At 37.9% G+C, this 25,501-nt stretch overlaps 1 protein-coding gene across 3 annotated transcripts; it reads right to left on the bottom strand.

Moving 5' to 3' along the window:
* Positions 1–163: 163 nt before the first annotated feature.
* On the bottom strand, positions 164–25,397 carry LOC100372147 (cleavage and polyadenylation specificity factor subunit 6-like). 3 transcript variants are annotated; one of them, XM_006825840.3, is made up of 14 exons: positions 25,309–25,397; positions 18,724–18,813; positions 18,264–18,362; positions 15,583–15,752; positions 15,309–15,394; positions 14,761–14,985; positions 9,708–9,883; positions 9,159–9,264; positions 8,673–9,010; positions 8,465–8,538; positions 7,998–8,179; positions 5,755–5,908; positions 5,004–5,229; positions 164–863 (listed from the first exon to the last, which is right to left on the bottom strand). In XM_006825840.3, the coding sequence occupies exons 1-13, from the start codon at positions 25,366–25,368 to the stop codon at positions 5,022–5,024; spliced, it is 1,968 nt and encodes a 655-aa protein (XP_006825903.1). In that variant the 5' UTR covers positions 25,369–25,397; the 3' UTR covers positions 164–863; positions 5,004–5,021. The 3 variants fall into 3 exon arrangements, with proteins under 3 accessions (XP_006825903.1, XP_085358059.1, XP_085358056.1); XM_085501933.1 differs by having other exon boundaries at positions 7,998–8,116; XM_085501930.1 differs by having other exon boundaries at positions 14,776–14,985.
* Positions 25,398–25,501: the final 104 nt, after the last annotated feature.

The following is a 25,501-nucleotide window of genomic DNA, read 5'->3' as shown; positions in this document are numbered from 1 at the left end:
GGAATTGAACTGAAAGTACCAGAACATGCGACCTTTAGAGGTCATAAATGTGACCTATTACTAACGCAAAAAAAAAGTTGTTAACAATAAAAACATCAAGTCAAGTGAGTATGTGAATACAGATACCTACCTTTACAGATAAGTGACAAAGGTACACTTGCTATTCAACACAATATAATCTTTAATCCAAAGACACTTACCATAAAAATCACATTAAAATGCAAGAAATCAGAAGAAGCACTATTGAATGACGATGAAACATGATGAGATAATGATTTTTAAAAGTAATCTAATGCAAACACGAACATTGATGCCTAAATTGTTTTGCGAACTATTTTTTTTTCTCAAAAACATGATCAATTCAGGTACAGCTTTACTTTCGGATAATATAAAAACGACTAAAGGGAAATAGAAACTAGAACAAATCTAGCATCCAGCGTCTTCAAATCTGCGAGTTCAAATCAGACAAGTATACAATTAAGACCTTAAATTCTTATCTAAGCCATATCTCAGGAATTCTTTCAATTCATGTTCCTCTTCAATGCTTGCTGCTTTTATTTTCTTCATTCTCAGCATGGCTCAACATTTCTGTGTAATTCCAGGTTAATTCATTAATTTTCTCTTTTCCTCTTCACAAGTCTTTGCTTCTCTTTCCAATTTTCCCCCAAATCATCAGTTGTGTACATCACACATGTTTACATCTAGATTTGGTTACATACAATGTCTATTGTCTACAATGTTATTGTAACTCTGTTAACAATACTGTATAATGAAATATTTTCCAACATCACTAAATAACAGGAGTACAGAAGGAATGTATACTTGATTGACCCTTGAACTCTGACATGACCTTCAACCTACACCTAGGAGAAGAGAGGGAGAGATTGTACATATATGGTTAACATTCAAGATGTTCATTCTATCAAATTTACTCAATTTCTGTGGGTACGTACATTGCTTTGCTTTCCATATAAATTCTATGACAGTTTAGTAATGTCAAGTGTTTTTCCTTTGATTTTCATTTGAGGACATTTTAAAATTTTTCTAGAACATCTTAGAACACAATTTCAAAGAAAAGCTGCTTTTACACCCCTGCTAACTTTAAATAATCTCCCATTTGGCATTGTCTTTGACGTATTCACAATTTTAAACAAACACTGTAACTAACATAAGTTTAGGACCCGAGTACTACCGGTAAATCCAAAGTTGGAGGGCATACAGTGGAAAAAAAGTAATCTACAGTAGCCACATTTAAATAAACAATACACAGAACAAAATAAGTCACCCTTTATGTACATAAAATAACTGACCTCGTAACCTAGTACGGTATAAGACAGCTAAAGTTTCACTCAGAGATGGCACTTCTATTTATTGGAGCTCGGAATTTTTGTTGACATATTTGATGGTGTGGTAAGCATATTATTGGAAATGTAATTGAAATATTTATCAAAATGATCAGTAACATTTTGGCATACTGAAAATCATTAGAATTAAATATGTCACACAATAGGTACCAAAACTCTAGTAAACCTTAAAGTATTATCCCATAATGTAACTTCATGTTTTTACATGCAAGGAAATGAATCAATTCTGCATGTACACATTTGCTATTTACCATCTATAGAAACAAAATAAGATAACTGTAAAACCACGGTTATATCAGCCAATAGTAACATACCAGTTGTCATTGCCAATATACAATATTTTTTTACTTATGCAATATTATTAGCAATATCAAACGTTTTATATATATTTCATAAATGCAACAACTAATGACATTTAAACACTGTTGCAGTCAACATAATGAATGACAAACATGTGGTTATTACGTCTGACAGCAGAAGAGAAACTGTTCAATAAATGTTTTTAACATGCATGTAACCATGAACAAAAGGTTAACAATTTTACAAACTATTTTAAACTGCAGCAGGCTACTGTGGAAACAAATTACATGTTAGGAAGTTTTAACAATAAGATAATACATGACTACCCAGGAAAACTGAAGGCATCAAAAATTGTGCAGATGGTAGTGAAAATGCAAGTTTCAGCAATTTGACAGATGAATGTTTAACAATGCTTTTTTTCTATTAGGAAAGCATCAGACAACTGCAGCAATTCCAAAGTTTGTCCCAGAATAGTAACCCTATAAAAATCAAGCTGAGGTTTATGCATTTTCGAAATTTACCAAATTTGAAAAATTTCCCTTCATGCCTTCAGTCTTCAAAAGTATGACAAATATTTTTAACAGGTTGAAAAAATAAAATAAATCTGATGTCATCACTGCACTCCATTTCAGGCTAAAAATAGAATAAATACAGCTACATATATAATAATTTAATGAAAATAATACACATTGAAAAAGCAGATACCACAAGTCTATTATGATTATGCATGTAGTATGGTTATCCTTAGAAAGTTCAACAATAATCATTATTTCAGCAATAACTTGTATAGGCTACATTTACTGGCAAGTATCTCCACTTGTGGAATAAACCAACAATGAGAATAAAATATCACAACATATTTAAAGATATTTAAAGATATTTTGTTTTGTTTTGGTGAATTTAACTATCCTGTTCAATTACAAAAGAATGCAGTACAAATTAAGCAATCACAGAAGCCATTATATGTAGGCAGTACAAGCAAACAAGCAGTAGGTAAAGAAATGGCACGAAAGACAGTAGATTTAGTTATAAGACTTGAATTACCCCTTACTACAACACAATATATAACCCATCTTGTTTCTTGTTTCCCTGCAATGTCTGCTAAATACTTAAATATTTTGCATAAATTTGTATATTAATTAAGTTAAGATTGAATGATAAAGACCCATAAGTGGGAATAAATTGTGCATGCTCTTAAAGCGAAATCAATACAGCGAAATCACATTTGACATTAATATATGCCTCTATTGGAGATACACTTTACCAGGGCAACTATGTTTTTCAAGAATTGATAGGGTCCTGATTGTGCAGAGTTCAGTACCAAGATTCTCAAAATACAAACCAAAATATAATAATATAGCTTTTACATTTAGTTCAAGTATACAAAACAAAGTCAATTTGGAACATGTTTACTTTTGCAGCACGAGGACAGAAATCACAGCAAATGAGCCTTTAAGATTCTTAACACAGGATTATGCATTACAAAAGACAATCTTTTTGATGGCATCACTGCTTTCCATCTTGGCTATGTTATAATGCTATATAAAAGAAGGATGAAGTAATTACATTGAACATGGACATGTACTGATATTTAAGACATTTCATGATTAAAGCTGAACTTTCCTTGTCAGTTTTAAAAATATTATTGCTGTATTTACTCAAATAGAAGTGCATCCCTTAGAAAAGCACACAAATTATTGCATCATCCAAATATAACCAATGTATGCATTACTAATAGAAAATATTTAGTTTCAAAACATGTTCTATTCAGGAAGGCTGAAGAAATGGCAGTGTAGTTCAAAACATGATTCAGACAAATAGGACACTATTAAACAAAGTTTACAAATTATATGCCATTAATTTTTCATAAAACTGGACAGAGTATAGCTTTAAACAAATAGAATTGGAATTGCTTAGTAGAGAAATGCAGACTCTAGAACTAACTGCTCTTCACACTAATAAAGATATTCCTAGGATTTTGCTTTATATAATACTGCTTCAGCAATTGACCAGGCTGACTACAGCTCATTGACAATGTTAAAGAGGAATTATAAGTTGAAACATTTCTCTTTAAAAAACTGGATGGGGCAGTGATTTTGAAAAGAGGTACAATGAATATACTGCCAATTACTAGCTGGGTTTTCATTTGTTTCACTGATACATATTAAAACTTTATATTAAAACCCAATTAATCTTTATATTTAACAGAATGTATAGCTTTCTTCAGATGCCAGTGAATTTAAAACAAGTGATCAACTTTGCAACACCAAATCCGGTAAAATTAAATGTATTGAACATTTCTTCTAAAATATAAAGTTCATTTGTAATTTTTTCTAACGTGTCACGCTATTCATATTTTGCAAGAAAGAGAACCACTACATGAACGAATTAAGGTCTGTCAACATTTTTTTTTATATATATAAGGGAACAGTCAGTAAATAAAAAGTGAAAAAAAAAAAACACTCAACGCAACATTTTAGATGTACCGGTACTGTGTTGGATAAAATAACACTAACTATGGACACTAAGTGTGTCCAAGTAAACTAAGTATTTGTCAATTTTTACCGCAGTGCAATTAATACAAATGAAATATGTAAAACTCAAAATGATATGAGAAAATAACTTTGCTGCTCGCCGTTCACTAGGCAATAATATATAGACACAAGATTAGCCAATATATATATTTATATGACACCATAATAAACCCAGTGATATTCACAGAGAGAAAATTCGTACCTTTAACCTGAACCTAAAGTGGCAATACACATATGTGTAAATAAAACTAATATCTGTCCACTTTAATTTTTTTTGCTCTGAAACCCAGCTGAAAAGAAGCATTACAAATGGTTTCAAATGATGAAAGCCTCTTGGGCCAAATAATAGTCAGTGGCAAAATATGGGTACTATTCTGTACAGTTAGACAGTAAAACGTTTTTGATCAACAAACAACAAGTTCAGGTGAGGATCTCACAAAGTAAATAAAGAGATAATTAGGAAACACTTTAACTGAAACAAAAAAATTTACGGGTAGAAAACTCATTATGATGCACACATCATGCATCTCCCAAAGAAGCCCCAAAAAAGACCAACTACATTGTATTTACATAATGTGTTTCCAATATGGAATACAGTAAATGTCACATTGATCTGTGGAGAGAATTGCTGCTTACCAACACCTACATGTATAACAGCTCACTTTCTGAAGCAGCAACTGCAACAAATTAACACTGTTAATTTCTATATTTCCCCATATGGGAGATGATGCATAGTCGTACGAATGAATAATCTTCGAAAGAATGTACCTTATTTATTAAAACGCTTTCTGATCCTCCTACTTACCTCAAGAAAAACTAAAGCTTATCGTCGATAACGTTCACGTTCCCTTTCTCTATCTCTATCACGATCTCGGTCACGTTCTCTGTACTCTCGGTCCCGACTTCTTTCACGATACTCTCCTCTATCCTTGCTACGTGAACGATCTCTGCGTTCCTTGTGACGGCTCTTATCACGAGATGACCGATGGCCCCTCTCTTCTCTGTCATGAGATGTACCTCTGTCTTTGCGCCTTAGGGAGATAAAGTATTATTTTGATACTTAGTAAGGGACATCATTGAAATATGACTTAAATCAACACATTTTGAACAATTTGACGACAGAACTGACAGATTTAGACACAATATTACTTCCTCTTTGTACTAGTGGCTGAAAGCACATGGAAATACTTGATGTAATGTGCTACTCAGACAGAAATTCTACTTCTGTATCTCTATTGGGACCTTGAAGACAAAGATTTACAGAAATCCAATGCATTTTCTCATCAGGGATTGCTAGATGAATATATATTTACATAAACATATTTGTAATGAATTTCCAAAATAAGTTCAGGCAGTCTTTTCCTTTCTATACAGAGACAGCAATTCAGGGAAGACATTGTTCCTAAATCTAAAATATAATTTGTTCATTTAAACAAATTACTTGTTTCTAATCTACGGAAGGTTACATTGTTGACAAGCAAGTCCTATGATTATACTTTATCATATTTTATTAGTTTAAAATTTATAAATGTCAACTAAAAGTGAGCATTCCTTACCTTGACCCAGAACCATAGGATTTGCTTTCAATACCATGAAGGCAGTCTTGGAGAGAGCTGATTAGTACTTTACATCGATCATCAGAAGATACCTTAGACTGTTTGATGAGAGATATGGCAGTGACCAGTGTTTCTATAGCACTGGCATACTCAGCTGAAAAAGAATACATTTTATAATATTGAAGTTATCTTGAAAACAATTAAAAATACATCGAAATATGAAGGCCATGAAATGAAGCCTGGTGGACCATAAACTCTTCCTTATACCGTACTTATCCGGGTAAGAGCCCATGCCTGGACAAACGCCCACCCCCCACTTTTGACACAATAAAGAAGTTGAGGTCATATCCGGGCACACGCCCAGAGGGTCTTTTTCTACACAAAACAAAAACAAAAAAACTATTTTCTATTCGTTGACTGTGGTTGTATTAACAGTTGACTTTCTTGAAGTCAGTCGTGATACTTATAAAAATTGTTAATTGCATAAAACAAAGCGTAAACGCAAAATAGCTGTGACAGCTTTCTGCCTTCAGGGCAGCGTGTTCACCGCTGATTTTTTTCAGAATCATAGCAGTCAGCAAGTCTATAAAAATAAATATTAGAGCAGAAACGGTAGTTCTCTTTTTGAAATATGTCGTGGCCCTAAAAAGGGCCGGCCGATTGGTTTGTGCTTCCTTAGAAACGATTCAAGCAAATCGTACAAGTGTTTGCTTTAGCGTCGTCGACAATGAAAACAATGTTGCAATATTGTAGCAACCCGTACCTGGGAGAGTGGTTGAAATCGCGTTATTTTGGCTTTATAAATATTTTGTAGCAGCTTGCGAATCTATAACTGGGGCCAGCAATTTTGCAATGTCACGCCGAAAACTGCCAACTTTTTTACCATCTTTTATCACCGCTATTGCATTTCTGTCATGAAAACAATTCTTCTGTCGTTGGATAAAAAAAAAAAACTTCCTATTTCAAGTCCACCGCGATATCCATATAGTGAGACATTCCAACCGCCGGAACTTGCTGAATGATAACTTTCACCGTGATTAATAAGCGTCGAGTCTGATAAGAAAGCAATGTCACGATTTGACCTTTATGATGAAATACAAGTAGTGATGTCATTCTTAGCCAATCAGTAAAGCAGATGCATAAAGGTCAAAATTGATTGCTAGACTATAAACAAAAACATCGCGTGCCATTTCAGCAGAGCGACCCCATTTTTCTTGTCTCTTTATTATGATTAGACATGAATGAAAAGTGCCAAGCTGACAGACTGCGAAATTCGTGGATTAAAAGTGCTATGTCCAAATTGTGTGGGACGATATCGACGAACCTCAGGAATAAGTTGTAGGGATTTTGTTCGACAGCTACAGTGGCACCGACTTGAACATTTGAGGGTTTTGAGTTTGACGAAGATGGCAAAGAACGTACAAATAAAGATCTGAGAAGTTTTTTCAAACATCTATGAATTTTTATAATTTTTACTGTGTAAATTTGTAGATTATTATTGATCTTGCATGACGGTTCATTCGTAATTTGTCGAACCCGGAAATCATTTTACGCAGTTCAACCCCGACATTTTAATTCATTTTGAGTTCATGCGTATTGGGCGTGTTTGACGGCGGGAAAATCCTAATTCAAATGATTCCTCACTGTCGATTTTTATTATTTCTGGTTCATTTGTCACATTATAAGCAATACATTATTTTTGTTCTACTTCTAGTGTTGCATATTGTTCATTTATTTCCGTTGCATGTTTTCATTTGCCGTTCTATTCCCTGCCGTAGTTCGATCTGCCTGTTGTCAATTTTCGCGAATTTTCGTTTTTTTTGCCGGGGATCTCCTGGCAAACTCCCACCTCTTCTCTTTGGCAATTTTCCATGTTCAAGACCCTGGGCTTATACCCGGATAAATACGGTAAATGTTCTACAATTGCTGATCTTGGTGATTCATTGCAAGTACCTGGATGGCTCAGTTTAGAGATGCACAACATTTCTGGAATAATAAATTATAATACAGTGGCAAATTTCTGCTAATTAAGTTAAAGAGCCAATTTCATACCATGTAATTATAACAAAGTACACAAAAACACTAGTGCCTAGACACAGTAGAATGAATTTTTGAACCCATTTGTTTGGCCATAAATCTTTCAATTTTTATTTTACAAGTGTAAAAATATTGCGATGGGTTTCATTATCTTAGGTTTGCGACACAAGTTTACTATATACTCACAACTTTTGAATAGAACTCACCATTACTTGCATCTTGCACAGCTCTGGATATAGCACTGCTGGAAACAGTTCTATTACGATTCATAATCTCTTCAAACTCTGTTTCTGATAATTGAGGGGATGCAGGTGGCATTTCATGCCTAGAAATGACGAATGGATAGGTCACAGGGGTTGGATCCTTTGGTAAAGATGGATTGGCATTTCTACAGGTGAAAACAATTTACTCAAATCTCACTCGTCAAAACTGGCCGTAGTGTAGTCTTTGTATGCGGCTTATTGTGCTGCATGATGAGGTTTATACTGTATACTACAGAGCACATTATAGGAGAATACAATGTGACTTGTGTGAATGCCATAATTTAACAAATTAGCTCAAATGATGGAGGGAAGGGGTAAAAGGCGTTCAACACAGGATGAATTGGGTACACCCTAGTTATTGGAATCACAGACTTGTTTGACCCCCAAAATAAGGGTGCTTTGTCACATACCTCTCAGATCTATAGGGTTCTGGCTCATACCTTGGTATTGGTTGACCATACATGTCCATTGGTGGATTAGGTGGCTGATGGAAATAAAAACAGATGAAGTATGTTTAATGTGTTGTTTCTAGATAAATGTCAGGCATGTCACACCACAACAAGACCATACATGGAGAATTAGAATCTTCATGGTTATATCCAATAAGTGATTACTTACCGGCCTTTCTTGTGGAGGTCCTTGTGGTGGGAAAAATGCAGGATTCACATGTGGAGCTGGAGGACCTCCATGTCCTGGTGGGGGTGGATGACTTCCAGGCGGAGGCCCACCACCATGGGGTCCTCCATGAGGGCCACCATGGGGTCCTCCATGAGGGCCACCATGGGGTCCTCCATGGGGGCCACCATGAGGTGGTGGCCCTGGATGCGGAGGTCCTGGATGTGGTGGTCCATGCATACCTGGCGGAGGAGGTCCCCTGTTGGGTGGGGGACCTGGCATTGGTCCATGTCCTGGTGGTGGCCCACCAGGTCCTCCTGGGGGTGGCGGTCCACCATAGCCTGTGCATCAAATAATAAAAAAAAAACATTGGAAGTATAGATACAGATTCATTTACAATCATCTTATAAACTCCCAGTTTTGTAACACTGTCCCATGTTTTTTTTTTTTTAATCTTGTGTTAACAGAACAAGCAGGAAAGTAACATACCTGGAGGCCTGTCCCACTCTGGTCTTTGGGGAGGCCCTCTTGGGTCTGGTCCGGGAGGAGGTGGTCCTCTTGGACCTGGTGGTGGGTGTCTTGGTCCACCTGGGTGCTGGGTAAATTAAAATATAAAATTGGAACAATTATTTTTCTTTAAATTTGGCCAATTCAGTGAATATTGACTATTTCAACAATGATGAAAAAGCTGCCCATGAGAAACAAAGGATGGTTGCTCAAGATAAAAAGATGGGCACTACCAAATAGAGGGGGCAGAATTAAATTATGAAAGGACGACCGACCCATTTAAAACAGCTTGTGGAGAACACTAACTACAACTGTACATATAAACTAAGAATTTATTTTTGCATGCTGCGTGAATCTACAGATGCCGAGTTGTATTTCTTGAGTGAAATGTGTTCATTAAATAATCAAGCACAAAGCACAAATCCAGCAGGGGCAAAAAAGTGCAGAAAAATGTGGGTGAGAAAGTCTGGTGGGGAAAAGGTTAAGGGGCCTGACATGATCAGATTGGCCATACATGCAAACATCTCTTACCATGGGACCATGATGCGATGGATGTGGACCTCTATCTGGTGGAGGTCCTTGCATTCCAGGGGGAGGTGGTGGTCCACCATGGTGATGTGGACCTCCAGGATAACCAGGTGGTGGTCCACCAGGTCTAGGTCCTTGTTGCTGAGGTGGTCCTGGGGGTGGTCCACGAGGTGGTGGTCCTAAAAGTAATATAACAAAATGTTAATAGAACTTGGCATACCATAATGAGATACTGAAAAAATATTCAGTATGACAATATAAATGACCAAAGTAGGTTTAATAATGAACATTGAAGAATCCATACATCCTATTCAAACATAGACCCTAGCGAAGAACGACAAGAAACTGGGGCAAACAACGAAAGGAATGTTCGGTTTACAATCTTGGTTTCACTAACTGAATTATAATAGGACTATCTCAGACTGACAAAAATGTCACTATGTGCATTGACGTCAGAATTGTTTGTAGTTTTTGAAGTAAATTGGAAAACAATCCTGAATTGTGAATTATCTTGTCTTAACACTTCATTACTGGAGTTCTTGGGGCATTTGTAAATGATCACAAAATCTCAAAAAAACACGTTTTTCTGTTATTAATTTTATTCTAAAATTTCTACAAACTGTTTTACCCATACATACATACAGTGCATGCAAATCTAAATACATTTTGGTGCAAAGTTTTATAGTTGAGACGGGGAACACCTTGGGAGTAAGATGAAAAACAATACTGTATTCGACCGCATTAGCGCCCAGGGTCCTCAACTCATAAAATCAAGATTTTTTTAGGGGTGGGCGCTTACCTGAGCACCCCCCTGGGAAAAGAGTTAAAGTTTGAGGGAAAATATAACTCAGAAATTAGGTGAGTCATCATTGACTCTTACAATGAAGAAACAGAAATGGTCAAATATGCACATTTTATTACAATATTAATTACGTACCACCCGAATTTACAAGATTAAAAATATTCAAGTCTGTTGGAATACAGTCAAAGTCAAAATCTTCATCATTAACGCCAGTGACGAATGTGTCCGATCGTACGCAAACTCTTTCCGCCATGATTTAGGCGAGGGTTCTCCGAACCCGCCTATTCACATAGTTCATACCCACCATAGACTCCGGTCAGTCAAAATGACTATTTTGAACTGTAGGCATTAATCAGCGATTCTGCCGGTGACTGAGAGATAGAATCCAGGTCAGGGGAAGCCCCATGACCTCAAGATTCTTTTACCCCTTACGTCACGAACCCACGTAACCGAGGCCATGTGGCAACGCCACAGGTAGCCGTCCATCACTCTGGTTCCTTTCTCTCCGCCTCGAGGACTTAGACCAACGCGACGGATAGAGTGGGGAGGTTGGGGGGGGGGACCCGGAGTCTATGGTGGGTATGAACTATGTGAATAGGCGGGTTCGGAGAACCCTCGCCTAAATTCACTACGTTCAATTACCCACCATAGACTCCGGTCAGTCAAAATTACTATTTTGAACTGTAGGCAGAGTCAGACACCGATAGGTGGCGGGTTTTTCCGAGCCAACAGAAAAAAAAGGAATGATGAAAGTCTTTCCCCAGTCCGGGATGAAAACAAACTCAAAAGACCTAAGTTAAGATCCAAGAAGGGTGGTGTCTTACCTTGCCTGTGCTGTCCCCGAAGCAAGAAACCAATGCTGCTGTGGTGACAGGGTTCGGTGCGCCCGAGAAAGCTAGACCCAAGCCGAATTCGGGGGTGATAAGCTTGAAGTAGGACCGAAACAGTTCGCATGAGGGCGTAGGTCAAAAGAAGCGAAACCTGGGAGCTGGTGCGTTCTGCCTCCAAGGTCACCAGAGTGCTGGGCACGCATAATAATGCGCTCAAGCAACTCTGCCCTCAGGGCTAGATGGGTCGTCCTTAATTGCTAAAGACACCCATGGAACGCGGCTATCCCCCTTTGCCCGGTTTGCCAAATTCGTGGTACCGGGGTCTGGGGAAGGAGCCTTGGAATCTGGTTGGGGGCGTTTTGGTCTCATCCCATGCTATGGGGTCTGATCCCGAAACACACCGACCGGGTAGCGTTTGGTCCAGTGGGAATTGTTGCCTAAAGTTATCCCCACTCGGGGGCCTTAAGCATTACATCCTCCGTGGCTGACCAACGCCGCCCATCAGCACCATTTGCATGCTCTGCGCCACACTCCGCACTCAGACGGACAGGGGAGAGATGTGCCGACGGGGTTGCTTTGGATCCCGACACCCGTGATCCCATAAGCGTTGAAGCAACCTTAGGTGGTCGCTTTAGGATCAAGGGTGGGGGTATATACATCGTATCACTGGGATCGATGATACTCAGCCTAACCCCAAAAGCGTGGCTCACCGAGTCATACAGATGGAAGACTCTGAGGGACCGCCCGGAGTACCGGCTATATCCAACGCGAGCGAACTGAGTCTCCTTTAACTTAAAATATGTGAGAGGGAGCGTGTTCGACTGTGCGTCTCATGACAGGGTCGGTTCCCTCTGGGGACGAGCGTGGGTCAGTAAGAAAGGAGTCAAAACCCACAGCAGGGACCGCACACAAGGATAAATTCGTTACAGTTGTACAGTTACCGCGTGACGAACCCTAGCTGGCTGAAAGTGGGGGGGGTCAACGTGTGCCCTGCCCTGAAAGCCCTGCCCCGAGATCGGAGACTTGGCTGCCAGCACCCCATTGGCATTCAGTGCCCGCGGATCCAGAGAAGAACCGGTGCAATTAGCCTGAGCCTCGGCCACCCCCCAAAATAGTGGGAGAGCCGTGACTGGGAACGGGGGTTCCCCGGAAGAGACGTGTTTGAATGCAAACATGCTTTCGTGTCTCTTCCTGCTTGCCCACCGAGGGGACACAGTGGAGACAGCTCGCTCCGACTGCGTCTGATCTACCCGGCCCGACAGTCCTTCGACCAAAGCCCTCAACTCGGAGGCAAACCCGGTGCCGTGCGAGGAAGGGTCCACAAAGAGACCCGCAACGGGCCCCATAGGAGGAAAGCCTCCAGGGGCACAGCCTCGCTGCAGCCGGTAAAATCGGGTAAACCACCGCCTGAAAAAACAGACTGTGAGGATGCCCTCCGATCAGCGGGGGAGACCAAGAAAAATATCGGTACCTCCACCGTCGGGCCTCTTACTCGACGTCCCGGTACATGAAGTACCGGTAGCCGAGCGTGAGGACTTTCCACTCATGCAAAACACGCAACTCACTTTAACCGATTTGTTTACTGGACGCGCGACCTTGCTGTGACGCGGTCAGCCTCAGCGATTTTGATGGCTCTGAAAGAAAATCTCAGGCCTCAGAACTCCAGTGAAAAAAACACGCTTTCACGCAAAAACCCCGAAACCCGCACGTAGCTACGACAAAGTATCTCGGATGCAGGTTCTATGCTGGTAAATTCTGAATATAACCACTGCACGGTCGACTCGAAACACGAGGAGACCGGAAAGAAAACGGCAGCGAGCCCTGGTGCTGTCATTACATCTATATATTGCTAAATACATTAAAAATAAAAGATGACATGCATGAGGGAAACGAATTACAGTTGTAAAAGGTGCCGCCATGAAATAAACATGTGACTACGTAGTGGCGCCGGATTTTGATTTCTTTGCTGTGAAAAATACTACACACAAAGGGGAAAACGACACGAGGGTAAAAATGACAAGAAAAACTTATCCTACCAGCTACCATGTCGGATGCCGAGCAGCGGCAACAACCCAAGCTATAAATCCGGACAGGAAAAAAAAAGCAGGCGATCCAGCAGAGCTCGCTAGATTTCATCTCCACTCGAGGCGGAGAGAAATTAAGAGTGATGGACGGCTACCTGTGGCGTTGCCACATGGCCTCGGTCACGTAAGGGGTAAAAGAATCTTGAGGTCATGGGGCTTCCCCTGACCTGGATTCTATCTCTCCGTCACCGGCAGAATCGCTGATTAATGCCTACAGTTCAAAATAGTCATTTTGACTGACCGGAGTCTATGGTGGGTAATTGAACGTAGTGAATGTATTTGCATTTGACCTGCATCAACGTCCTTTGACCTAACGGGTCAAGTCTGTTACTATCCAATCAAAATGCTGTGTGGTACCAACGAAATTCTTCGGAAATTTCCGAAGACCCTCGGGGTAACGCTATGCGGAATGGAATTATCGATGTCGAAGTACGATCTGCTGGAGTTGATTTCGGCGAATAAATGACATGTTTTTTTGTTTTTAAATGGTAAATAGCAATTTTTAGCGGTAAACTGAATACGGCATGAAATATTTACTGCATTTTACTTTTATTAACAGGTCATTGTCGAAATGTAGTTTACGCACGGTTACCGTGGCCTATGCATTCACAACATATTCACGGCGGTCAATATCCACGCTGTATCATATAAAAGCGATAAATTATTGGCATTTTGAATGTGACCCCGAATATAAAAATTGCGCAAAAGTGGGGGGTGGGCACTTGACCGAGCATAGGCGCTAACGCGGTCGAGTACGGTAATTGCATTGTTTTTCATCTGCCCTAAGAGCTGGCTGTTCTAGAAAAAATATATTTGATATTGTTTATACCACAAATTTGCTGTCTGGTATTTAATTACATGTTAGACACACTTGTCTATTGGAATCAAACAATGTCAATGCCAAGGTTAATGTACTGAACACAACATTGCTAACTGACTAGCAAATTTGCCCGCTAACATGTTGCATTGGTATTCAAACGCTACAGGCAGCAATAGTAATTAGCATAAGTAATTCAAACACAGTTTGGATCAAATGAAATTCTCAGGTTTCTATCCTTCAAGGGTCTATGATTAAAAGATGTATAGTATGTTTGATTATCACTAAAGCAGTTTTGAGCACATGTACTGCAGTGCGATTAGTGCTTTAAGGGTAGCGACTCAAACCAACCAATAGACTACCCTGTCCTGTCACATACGTCAAAGAATAATCAAACAGTACCATATTCAACTGTTCACTGCTTCACTATTAACAATTACAAATTTTACCGAATACCATTAAATCTGTGTGGAATTGAATACTTGTATACAGTGAATGCACAGTGTTTTAGAAATATATTTACTCATATTTGGTGCACCTGGTCCTGGTGATTGATGAGGGAATCTATCTGGACCCATACCACGAGGGGGTCCTGGTGGTCCCGGTGGAAACCTTGGTCCTCCTCTTGGAGGTGGTCCAGGACCAGGTGTTCTGACTCCTCCTGGTGGTCCTCGAGGAGGTGGTCCTGGAGGCCCACCCCTGCCAACACTACCAGGTGGTCCAGCTTTTCCTTCACCAGACATTTGACCTAATTAAAAACAAAACAAAAAAGTTTTCAGATTGACTTACAAACAGTTCAGAATATGTTTTCAAGTCAATGGCAAAAAAAGGGACGTTACTGCGGCAAATGATCGTATGAGGTTGGTATACACCAATCATTTTATTTTTCAGGTGTGCCTCTGTTGGAGATGAAAATTACTGCCACTTTCACATTATTAGTGACTGGTCAACCATATTATCACATTTGATGCAATGCAATTTTCTCACAATCAATGCTTAATAACCGTTTGTGTGAATGCCATGATGCGACTAAAAACTCAACGAGACCAAGAAACTGAAAATAGTACTCACTATCTCCTTTTCTTGATGCCATCTCAAACTGATTGAGACTCACTCTGTTACATGGTGTAACAACGGGTAGTTGTCCATGAAGTTCTCTATAATATCAAGGTAAAATAATTTGTTCAACAGGAAAAATAAATCATGTACACCTCTATGAACACAAAGTAACAAATTGAAAGCACACTCAGTGGATCCAAAACAATGTCAATGAATTTTTGCACTGCAATAATAGAAAGGATTGAGAATATTCACATAAAAAATGAAAGAAAAACAAAACAACTACCTTTTAGGAAGTTTGTCCATGATAAGTCTATAAGAATTCTCAGAGCCTACATGTACAGCACAGAAGCCTTTAGACTGGCCGTTGGCACGATTCTCATAAAATTTGATTTCTTGAAGATCATTGACACCAACACTCATTATAGAGTCAGCTAAATCTTGGTCAGTTGTCCACTAGAATAAATTCAAGTTAGAAGAAAGTTAGCATAGTAAACAATTATGTTACAGGGATTGCGTTAACGCGGAATTACGCGTCCGGGAAGCATAGTTTTTCTGTGGGACGCATGAATTTTTCAACTGGTGAGTCCCTGGGACGCATCCGGTGAGCACACGTCTCGGTCGTATTATGATAGGTCTAAAGGCATTGTGTGCGTTTGCGATGCCATTGTCCCGCATACAAAGTTCATAGAGCTTTTAAATTCACGTAAAATACTATGCCATTGTCTTCAAAAACACCTATTAGCATCTACATTTCACAATGGAAAGTGTGAAGTCCCGTCTGAAGTACGGCGAGACAGTCAATACTGAGACCTGCTAATTTAACCGCCTAAAACTTACAATGTCACCCAGGGTAATTTTTCTCCAAAAAATTACTTTAACAAACCTGGTACGTGAAATAAACTTTATTTTCCTAATTTAATTGGTAAAGAAATTATATTCTAAACAAAGTAAAAACGATCACAACTGCCGAGCAACAAATGATCACGGTTGCGCAATCCAGTCATGCCGAGTTTCACAATTGTTGATTATTACTCAGTAGTGATTATAATAACGTTTAAAAAAAACAAATTTGTTGAATTGTAATGAAATGCAAATAAAATTCAACTTCGTTTCGTCGTAAGCAAATAATTCCGGTCGCAAATTAACGCTCGATGCTGTCGAGTATCCGCCATGTTCCTTGTCTTGCATGGTTGACCTAATACTAGTAGGTCAAATCTCCAATTAACCAATAAAAATGCTGGATAACGCCAATGTGTTCAAATTACCATAGCTCATTTAAATATGTTAATGTTATTTAACACAACGCGGAAGAGATTTGCCGATGTTGTAGTACGATCATTTGGCTTGGATTTTTACGGGAAAACGGCATGATTTTTTTTTTCAAATCAAAAAATAGTTGTTTTCAAAAGATAAACTAAGCGTTTGAAGACTAATTTAACATAATTTACAGTGACAACAACTCAAACCGAAACGAAGTTTGCGCACTCACGCTAGTCACAAAAAACGTACTCTTGAAATTGAATAAAAACTTAAACTCTATTTTAGGCGTCAGGAAAGATTGAAATGTCCGAAAAATGACGGCAAAATATTTAAATAACCAATATTAAATAAAATCTGCCGAAAAATCGCCAATTTCTTGGTCCCATTTAATTTTTTTTAAAACCATAACTGCCCAGATGCGAATTTACTGCAGAATCTGGTACTACTGAGTACTAGTATGTACACATTTTGGGTGTATTGTTTTCTGGGGGCAATATTAATCGAAACAATGAACTATTTAATTATATAACACAAGTAACTTTGGGAAAAAAATAATCACATTTCTAGAAGCCATGGATCGATTCATTATTTGCAAGATCGCCTCCCCGGCAGGTTCCATGTGGCAATGCCTTTTCTTGTCAGAATCGTATTAAGTCTAAGTTAAGTCTGACACCAGCTCATTTATCTTGGCTTATGAAGAACTTGAAGGGTAAACCCAGTAATGATTTAAACTTTTTACAAGCAGCATTACATTTTAATAACAGTAAAAATAGAAGTAAACCATGTAAATAATGCAGATTGCTGACATGTAAAGGCTGGAATGAACATGTGAATAAAGTACAATATAAATGTGATTAATGCCTGTTTATGTTTATTGTGTAATAGTTCGTGCAAAAAACTATTTTAGAAAAATAAAGTGCGGTAGCGGCAGGGACCCCACATATTTTTAAGGGACCCACACATTTTATAAGGGGTGGGGGTCCCAGGGACTCCACATTATCGAACACTAATGCAACCCCTGATGTTACAACACATTTTGTTTCAGGAACAAATGTGCCAGTAAATGTAGCTTTTATTTTAAACTGTCATTTTAACTTAACACAAGAGGCAGCAATTGACAGCCAATTTAAATCTATTTGATGTATGCATAGAAAACCTGCACTTACCCCTTCTTGAAACATTATCAAACAAGTTTTTGTTTCCACATTTTTTTTTGCACTATCACAATCATTGTATAGTTTATATGGTTGTTGCCATGGCAATTACAATCTGGGTTTTTTATAAACAATAGAGCCAATTTAGCAAATTTATTTATGCAAATTAGCTGATACTCTATGCCGTTTTCCTGGGAAGAACACTGATTACAATTGTTATCTTGTTACAAATCTTATCAAAGCAATCAAGCAAGTAGTTTTCAAGCAGATGTCTGATAAAATCACAAAGCTATTTTCTGAAAATAGAAAATTGAAGACATGTTCATGAAATGAACAACTCTCAAGAGGTTCATCTACATGTATGGTACCTACATATTAAGTATCAAAGTACTTGGATCGGTAGTCCAAAATGAAATTACAGACAGATGGACGGCCAATTACCTCTATAACAACCCTGCTCTGCTATCTTAGATACGGTAACAGTAGCAAACAGTAAGGGCAAGGATTTACGCATGCTTGTATTAGAGTACAGATAAAACTGGTAACTTACCCATGTGAGATTTCCAACATATAGGGAAACTCTTTTGCCACTAGATGTTTGAAGACTTGTAGGAGTTGTAGGAGCCTTTGAATGAACACCATCTGAAAACTGCAACAACGTATACTGCTAATTAATTTATAATTATGGAAATAATTTTTCATTGAAAACCATTGACATACAGATCCTCATCACCTTTGCTTGAAGGTAAATTTCTAGTTTAACTCTTAAAGTCTGTAAAATTATTTAGTTTTTCAGGTTCCAAGCTAGTTTCCGAGTGTGTACAATGTTGTCAAAGAAAGCTTGCAATCAATCAACCTAGTCAACATGGATTGAAAGTTTTTTTTTAAAGCAAGGTATAAGTTGAATCATGAGGGTGAATCTGCAAAGTTTTAATTATTAGAATTACAATTTGCCTTAAAAACAGGACACTGTAATTAAACAAAAAATTTTAATGAAAAAAATTACTTACATTTTCAACTCCCTGCCCATTACTAGCAGGAGCTGTTATTACATCATCGTACAGATCAACATTAGCTGAACTTGAACCATATTCGGCATCCTACACAAAAATATGTATTTGATTATATTACTTATGATTCAATTATCGTAACCTTAGTGTACTTGTCCGATACTTGACCATGTGTGCCCCCCCCCACAAACTTTTAGGACATTTCTATTTTGGTGGCCACATTCATTCAGACATCCCCTCCAAATTGCCTCAAATTTGACTGTGGATATATTCCCCATTAGTCTAGCATACTGTCATTTGCATACTTTTTCAAGGCAGGGATCTTACCAGCCCAATGTGAGTAGTAAATATTTTTTTATTCAAGTCAAAATATAATAAACAAAAATTCCATAAAAATTTAGAACAGTTTGAATTTTAAAAAGGAACAATTCTAAACATCCCGAAATACAAATGCTGTTGACTGAAATCCTGAAAAGAAAATTATTGTTGTAATCAAATAAACATTTGAAACTTAGCTCCCAGGAATATGTTCACAAGTTCCATGTCTTATTTACCACAAAACCACTTGTACAAAAAATTGACGAATTACTGTAAAACATGTTTAAATAGCTACATGCCATTTTAGCGAATTTTACTCCATGCATGAATTAACTGAATCTTAATTTAGCTAAAGTGCCAACAATCTCATTGTGAGAATATACTATATTTTAAATTAGTGACATCTTGAATTGGCGAAATTACAGATTAGCTAAAATAACATGCTAGCTAAAAAAGACATGTTTTACAGTATTTGGCAGATTGTGGTAATAAATTATTCATACCGCCAGCTTCTAAAACGCTTATATTACAAACAAGGTGCTAAGCTCCTTGCTAAATAATTACAATGGCATATTTTCCAATTTTCACTTTAGTTTTGTCACAGAAACTATTGTAAACACCACATTATCTTTCTTGTTCACGACTTTTGTTGATGGCTACACCGACTTTTTCGTTTATGATAACCATGGCGTGTGGTGTCATGTTACACAATTTTGACGTCTACGGAGTCATTCGGGCCAGGCAAACAAGGATGATTAGATATTTTCAGGGCTTTATTTAGCCACTGAAGTGATTTAATACAATGCATATACAGTAAAACCTGTCAAAACCGACCCCTGGATAAACCGACCTACTGTCAGAACCGACCGATTTATGTAGCCCCGAAATTTCTCCATAGACGCCTATGTTAAAACAACCTGTGAAATCCGATCACTGTTTACTCCGAACACCGACCGCATTGATCGGTCCCAAGTCCAATATTCACACTGAATACATCGACCATCCGACCAGTTGCACCACATCCGCTGTCTAGTAATTCGGTCTGCCCGACCTAAAAAGTGTGCTTTGTGTCCAAATTCCGCAAACGTCACAGAAACAATACCAAATCTCACACTACAAGTAACGTCCCGTGTAAAACAATGGCAACTGATTACATTTTTCACACCACACGCCCACGCATCGCGTGGTGTCTGGACAGTATAATGACCCCGGATATAAACAAATGATCGGGGTCATCACCTTGCGGTGAAGCACACTGCATTATCACTTCTTCAACGCTCAAAAGACATTGAGTTTTCTTCTTTCCATAACGATTCTGATCGACAATTTTGTGCTTTCGAATGTTTCCGTAAAGGGGGCTTCAAGATTGAAATTTATGATGACGAAGAAGCAGACAACAAAGAATTCGGAAACCTTGTTTAGCAAGTTGCAGACCCGCAAACACAGTGTAGCGTTGTAGAATACCTCCACTTTGATGAACGTATACCGACTGAAGCAATGTATGATGGCGAGTGGGAGCAACAGATTGTTGAGAATTTTATTGCAGACAAAGAAAACCATGAATCTATAGACAACAATGACATAAATTGCAACGACAGTCAAATTATTGACCCCCACAACGACAGTGACTTGACGCATGGCGATGTGCTAGACATGTTGACAAGATTACAGAACAAAGACTCCAGTTACTTGACAGATATCCAAAATTTCATAATTCGAACGGAAAACAAAATCGTTGAAAAAAAGATGTTCTTTAAAGTAGTCAAAACTTGATGATTTTTTACATCATAATTTGATTCATTGACTCACAGTTGAGGGACTGTGATTCACTTAACAGCAAAATCGACTGTCTGCATAAATTATGATAATTACATGTAGCTCACGTGAACTTACGTAGTTATTTTAATGTTAATTGATGTCGTGTACATACCATAATATTTTTGTCTTGTTTGGTAAATTATTTTATTGAAACAATACAATAAATGCACATTGTAAATACATGTAGAATCACCGGAGGCAAACTCTGATGTCTTTCATTTGTCCCGTGTTTACAGCACATGTAATTGTTGTTTCAATCAAAGTCACGCCCACCCTGAATAAACCGACTCCCTCTGAAAACCGACCATAGATCCCAGTCCCAGTCATGGTCGGTTTTGACAGGTTTTACTGTAGATCATAACACTCCTTCAGTCAATGCAGATAGCATCACAGTACAAAAGACAGGCGCCATGTTGTTGAAAGTTTGAAAGTTCATAGCTACTATATATGGATGCAACAAGTGGGCTGAAGCGTGAATTCACGTCTTTGACACTGTCAGTACAAGCTCAAACTCTCAGATGCAGCTCAATTAATTCAACAATGAGCTTGCATTATGTTTTTTGGGGGGAGTGTGTCTACCATATAATCTCTTTAATAGATGTCACTCTAATTTGGTTCTAAAATAGGCATCATGAAAAAACTGTTTACATGATAACAAGTACTGAGTATTTAATGTAATAATGCTTTTTTTTTAATTTTGTGATAACGAAAAAGTATATGAATTGCTTAGTAGCAATATTACTGTTGCACAGCGCAATCCGTTCATGCTGCGTTTCACAAGTGAATAACTTACTTGTTTTCAAAGTGTTACAATTGTTGATTAGTACAAAAAATAAATTCATTGAATTGTTATGAAATGCAAGTAAAATTCAACTTAGTTTCATCGCAAGTAAATGATTACGATCACATGTAAATGCTTGATGCGATATGATTTGACCTGAAACTGTTCTTTGACCTGATCTATGTAGGTTAAGTCGCTAATTAACCAATCAAAATGTGCCATTGTGTTCGAATTACCATAGCTCATTTAAATATGTTAATGTCAGTTCAGCGACTTCATGGTGAACGCAGCATGGGTAGAGATTTACTGATGTAGATTGATTTACTGTTATGTCTGAATGTGTCTATTTTCACCCGAAAAAAACAAATCACTATTTAATGAATTGACTAAAAAAGGATTCCATCAAATAGAGCACAAGATAAAAATAATTTCCATTTGTATTCTATTCATTAGTGGTCTTGAAGCAAATCAATTAGTTAAAACCCACTTTGCATATGCATAACGAATCAGCCAAACAATGGATTAATTTTGAGTGGTGTATGCGGCAAAAACGTATCTGCCAAAATAGCACCTAAAAATGAAGTTCAAGAGGTCGTGTAATTTGATTGCAAGTTTTTTTGGCAAAAAAGGTGAGCCAAAAAACAATTCTGAGAGTGCAGCCACTACTTAGAGTACTAGCAACAATGTCATTCAGAATTTGCCAAGCACAATGACTGAACCCGAAGATGCCATTCAGAATTTACCAAGCACATCATCTGATCCCGATCAAAACCAGGGAATTTCGAAATGTTATGTCGGTGACACCACAACAGCCCCCCCCCCAAATAGCTGGATAAATAAAAAAGATAGCTGAATGGTGTTATACTCATGGTTGGAAAAACCACATGCCGAGTTTGGAATGGTCTTCCGAATCAGCAGAGAAAGCTGGCAAAACCATGCCATTCTTAAGCACTGCAGTAACTAAGACATGAACTGATGCGACTTGCTGCCAGCACCTAACAGGAAGCTTTGCTGGACATCACAATCCGTTCAGATATGTAAACTGTTGAATGTTATTACAGAAAAACAAGATGCAGTGGTTGTTGCAATGAAATCTGCTAGCGAAAGAAGCCATATCAACTGATAAGTATACAAGTTTATTAGATTTGTTAGACACCAGCGGCTGTGAGCATGCAAAGAGTCTTAATGTAATGCAACACATCTCATTGATCACATACAACAGCCGAGGAATTGCAACAGGCTTGTGCAGATTCGATAAAGAGAGAATGAAATAATCCTGGAAAGCCCACAACTCAAATTGAAGGAAATTCACAAAATACAATGGTTTGCATTTTATGATGTGTTGCAGATAGTATCATTCCGGGAATGCATAGATATCATTTTTCAATATGTAGAACAAAACCAAAAACCCCAAAACAGTCTGTCTGCGTGACAAATTAACACAATATAAGTTTGTCACAGTTGCACATATTTTGATGGACATTATCCCTATTCATTACTCGTCTTAACCTAGTGTTCCAGAAAGATGAGATTGACATTGTCACTGTGAAGCTGTGTCAAAGCATCCATCGAGCAACTGAAGCAATACTTAGAGGAGAACTAAGTTCGAAGACGAGATCAAAATCAACGATGACTGGTTCACAGCTTTAATATGAGAAATAGAACAAAACAAAACAAATTGGCACTGTTATCAACATGAAGTATGAGTTTATCAATAATTAAATAGACAACATAAATACACGCTTCCTGGAAGACAGTAAGTACCAGCATTATTACTGAATTGGATGTCTTTACAATGCGTCACATCTCTTTCGTACCCGCCGACCAATTGTTAGATCACGGCAATGATAAATTAAGACTCTGATTGTACATTATGGCATTGATAAAGTAAGCAAGGAGGGTCACATATACAAAGCTCTTATCAATTCAGACGAAACCCCGTGACAACTATACTTCACTGCGGAAATTGATCAACACCAACCATAAGGCCACAGTGCCAAATTTAATAACTTTGGCAAAGACAGCTGTTGTTTTGCCTGTAAATACAGCAAACTGTGAGAGAGGATTTAGCTCCAAAATTGATAAGAGGCTTTGCTGTATCATCTGCTCAACCATCCTAGTTAGTAGAAGGTGAAATTTGATGTGCAGAATGTTATTAATATTATTGTAATAATGAAATTATTGCGTCAACTATAATTTTTCTATCTGCAAACTACGTTCTTTTTAAAAACACAAAATGTAGAATATAACTGCCAACAGTGGAGACCATAATAAAAATTCACTGCCCATGTTATAATAAGCAAATTTATGCTCATTAGAAATTCCCCCCTTGTTAAAGAAAACCCCCCCTCTATTTTGATCTGAAGGGGTGACAATCCCTTCTTATAATACAAAGCTGGAGAAAACACAGTATGTAATAATATTATTTTATAACAATTATATTGACTTGTGTCACAATGTCTGTTGTGGGAAACTATATTAAGCAAATTAGATGCATTGTTATGCAAAGTAATCATAATACTTGACACAAGGTCTGGGAGGACACTGCTTTATCTCTTTATTTACAAAGCTCCTTTAATGCAAGTGGATTGAGTAAATTAATCTATGGCAAATCTGATAATATCAAAATTAGATATTTTCTGTGAATAAATTGACAGCATAAAAAAAATGATTGTATTGCAACCTAAGTTTGCCCACCTGCTGAAACACTGCCCATGCCCATTGTGATGTTTTGGATGGGTGGAAAATCCAACTAATACAGTAAACTTAAAGTGTTTTGTTGTTTTGGAACAAATGCAGCAATCTGCCATGTTTTTTTACCACATGTTACCCTTTGACATAAACGTCATTAACAAATCAGAATAACACACAATACTATCATCAGTTTTGGGAATCTTCAGACACCTTGGGAAACTTGATGATTGCAAAGAACTTATTCCGGAAGTTACAGTAAGACTGATTTTTTGAGGGCATGACAAGTTATTTGTTTAAAAAATAATGTTGCTTTCTCATAACAAACTGTGCACCACACACGCCATCTAAAATTTTGTAACCATTTTTACTCCAAAATATCAACAGACAGGCATCAGAATGCTATTATTGGGTGACACTGAATAAGGCATTATCGAATCTAGTTCAATTGATAATTTGGATATCCTATTAATTCGCTAAAAACGAAAGCACTGCAAAATAACAAACTGCACTGAAGAGTACTTGCTAATTATTACTAAATGTTACAGGCGAGAAAAAGAAAAATACCCCAAACGACAATGCACAACTGCATTGACTCTGGTATGGAAATAATAGTAGTTAGGATTTTTATATAATAGCTGAATGTGGTCCGATATTTCGTTTGCATCTTGACTAGTATTATAATACAAGAAACTATGATTAAACAGCAGACGGTGACGCCTGTAACATACATACCGTCATACGTGCACTGCACAGCACAGTAAAGCACTGAATACAAAGGGGATTCACACAACAACCATTCATTCTTAGCCAAGCACGCCGCTCACAAATAATTTCGAGCAAACACGTCTCGTATTTATGATGGTTTTGCGCAAGAATTTTCGATATAGAAGCCAAGAAAATCTACTACCCAGATATTTGAAAGCATCAAGATCAGTCCTGCATAGTGCAAATTAACATGTGTGTGCGTTATTTACCTGATTGAATTCTTGTTCCAAGTCGTCGGCGTACAAATCAATGTCCACAGCGTCCGCCATGATGGAACTACTCAACTAAGAACTCCCCAATCCCATCAGCCAACGCGGCTTCAAATCGAGGGCGCTAAATTGGCGACGATTTGTGCAGAAAAAAACAACTTTTTGAGATGAACTTTTTAAATTTTTCGAGTTA

The sequence above is a fragment of the Saccoglossus kowalevskii genome, chromosome 1 (genome assembly GCF_978046115.1).
Source record: "Saccoglossus kowalevskii chromosome 1, keSacKowa6.1, whole genome shotgun sequence".
In the NCBI taxonomy this organism is placed as follows: Eukaryota; Metazoa; Hemichordata; class Enteropneusta; family Harrimaniidae; genus Saccoglossus; species Saccoglossus kowalevskii.
Note: the sequence above shows the minus strand (reverse complement) of the source record. Positions and strands in the feature narration are given on the sequence as shown.

Excerpts from the sequence above, each read along its gene's own strand:
- LOC100372147 (XM_006825840.3), bottom strand. The coding sequence starts at position 25,368 with ATGGCGGACGCTGTGGACATTGATTTGTACGCCGACGACTTGGAACAA. Across the intron at positions 18,363-18,723 it reads ATGGGCAGGGAGTTGAAAAT|TTTTCAGATGGTGTTCATTC; the intron begins GTAAGTAATTTT and ends ACGTTGTTGCAG. Across the intron at positions 9,884-14,760 it reads ACCAGGTGCACCAAATATGA|GACCACCACCTCGTGGACCA; the intron begins GTAAATATATTT and ends TATTACTTTTAG.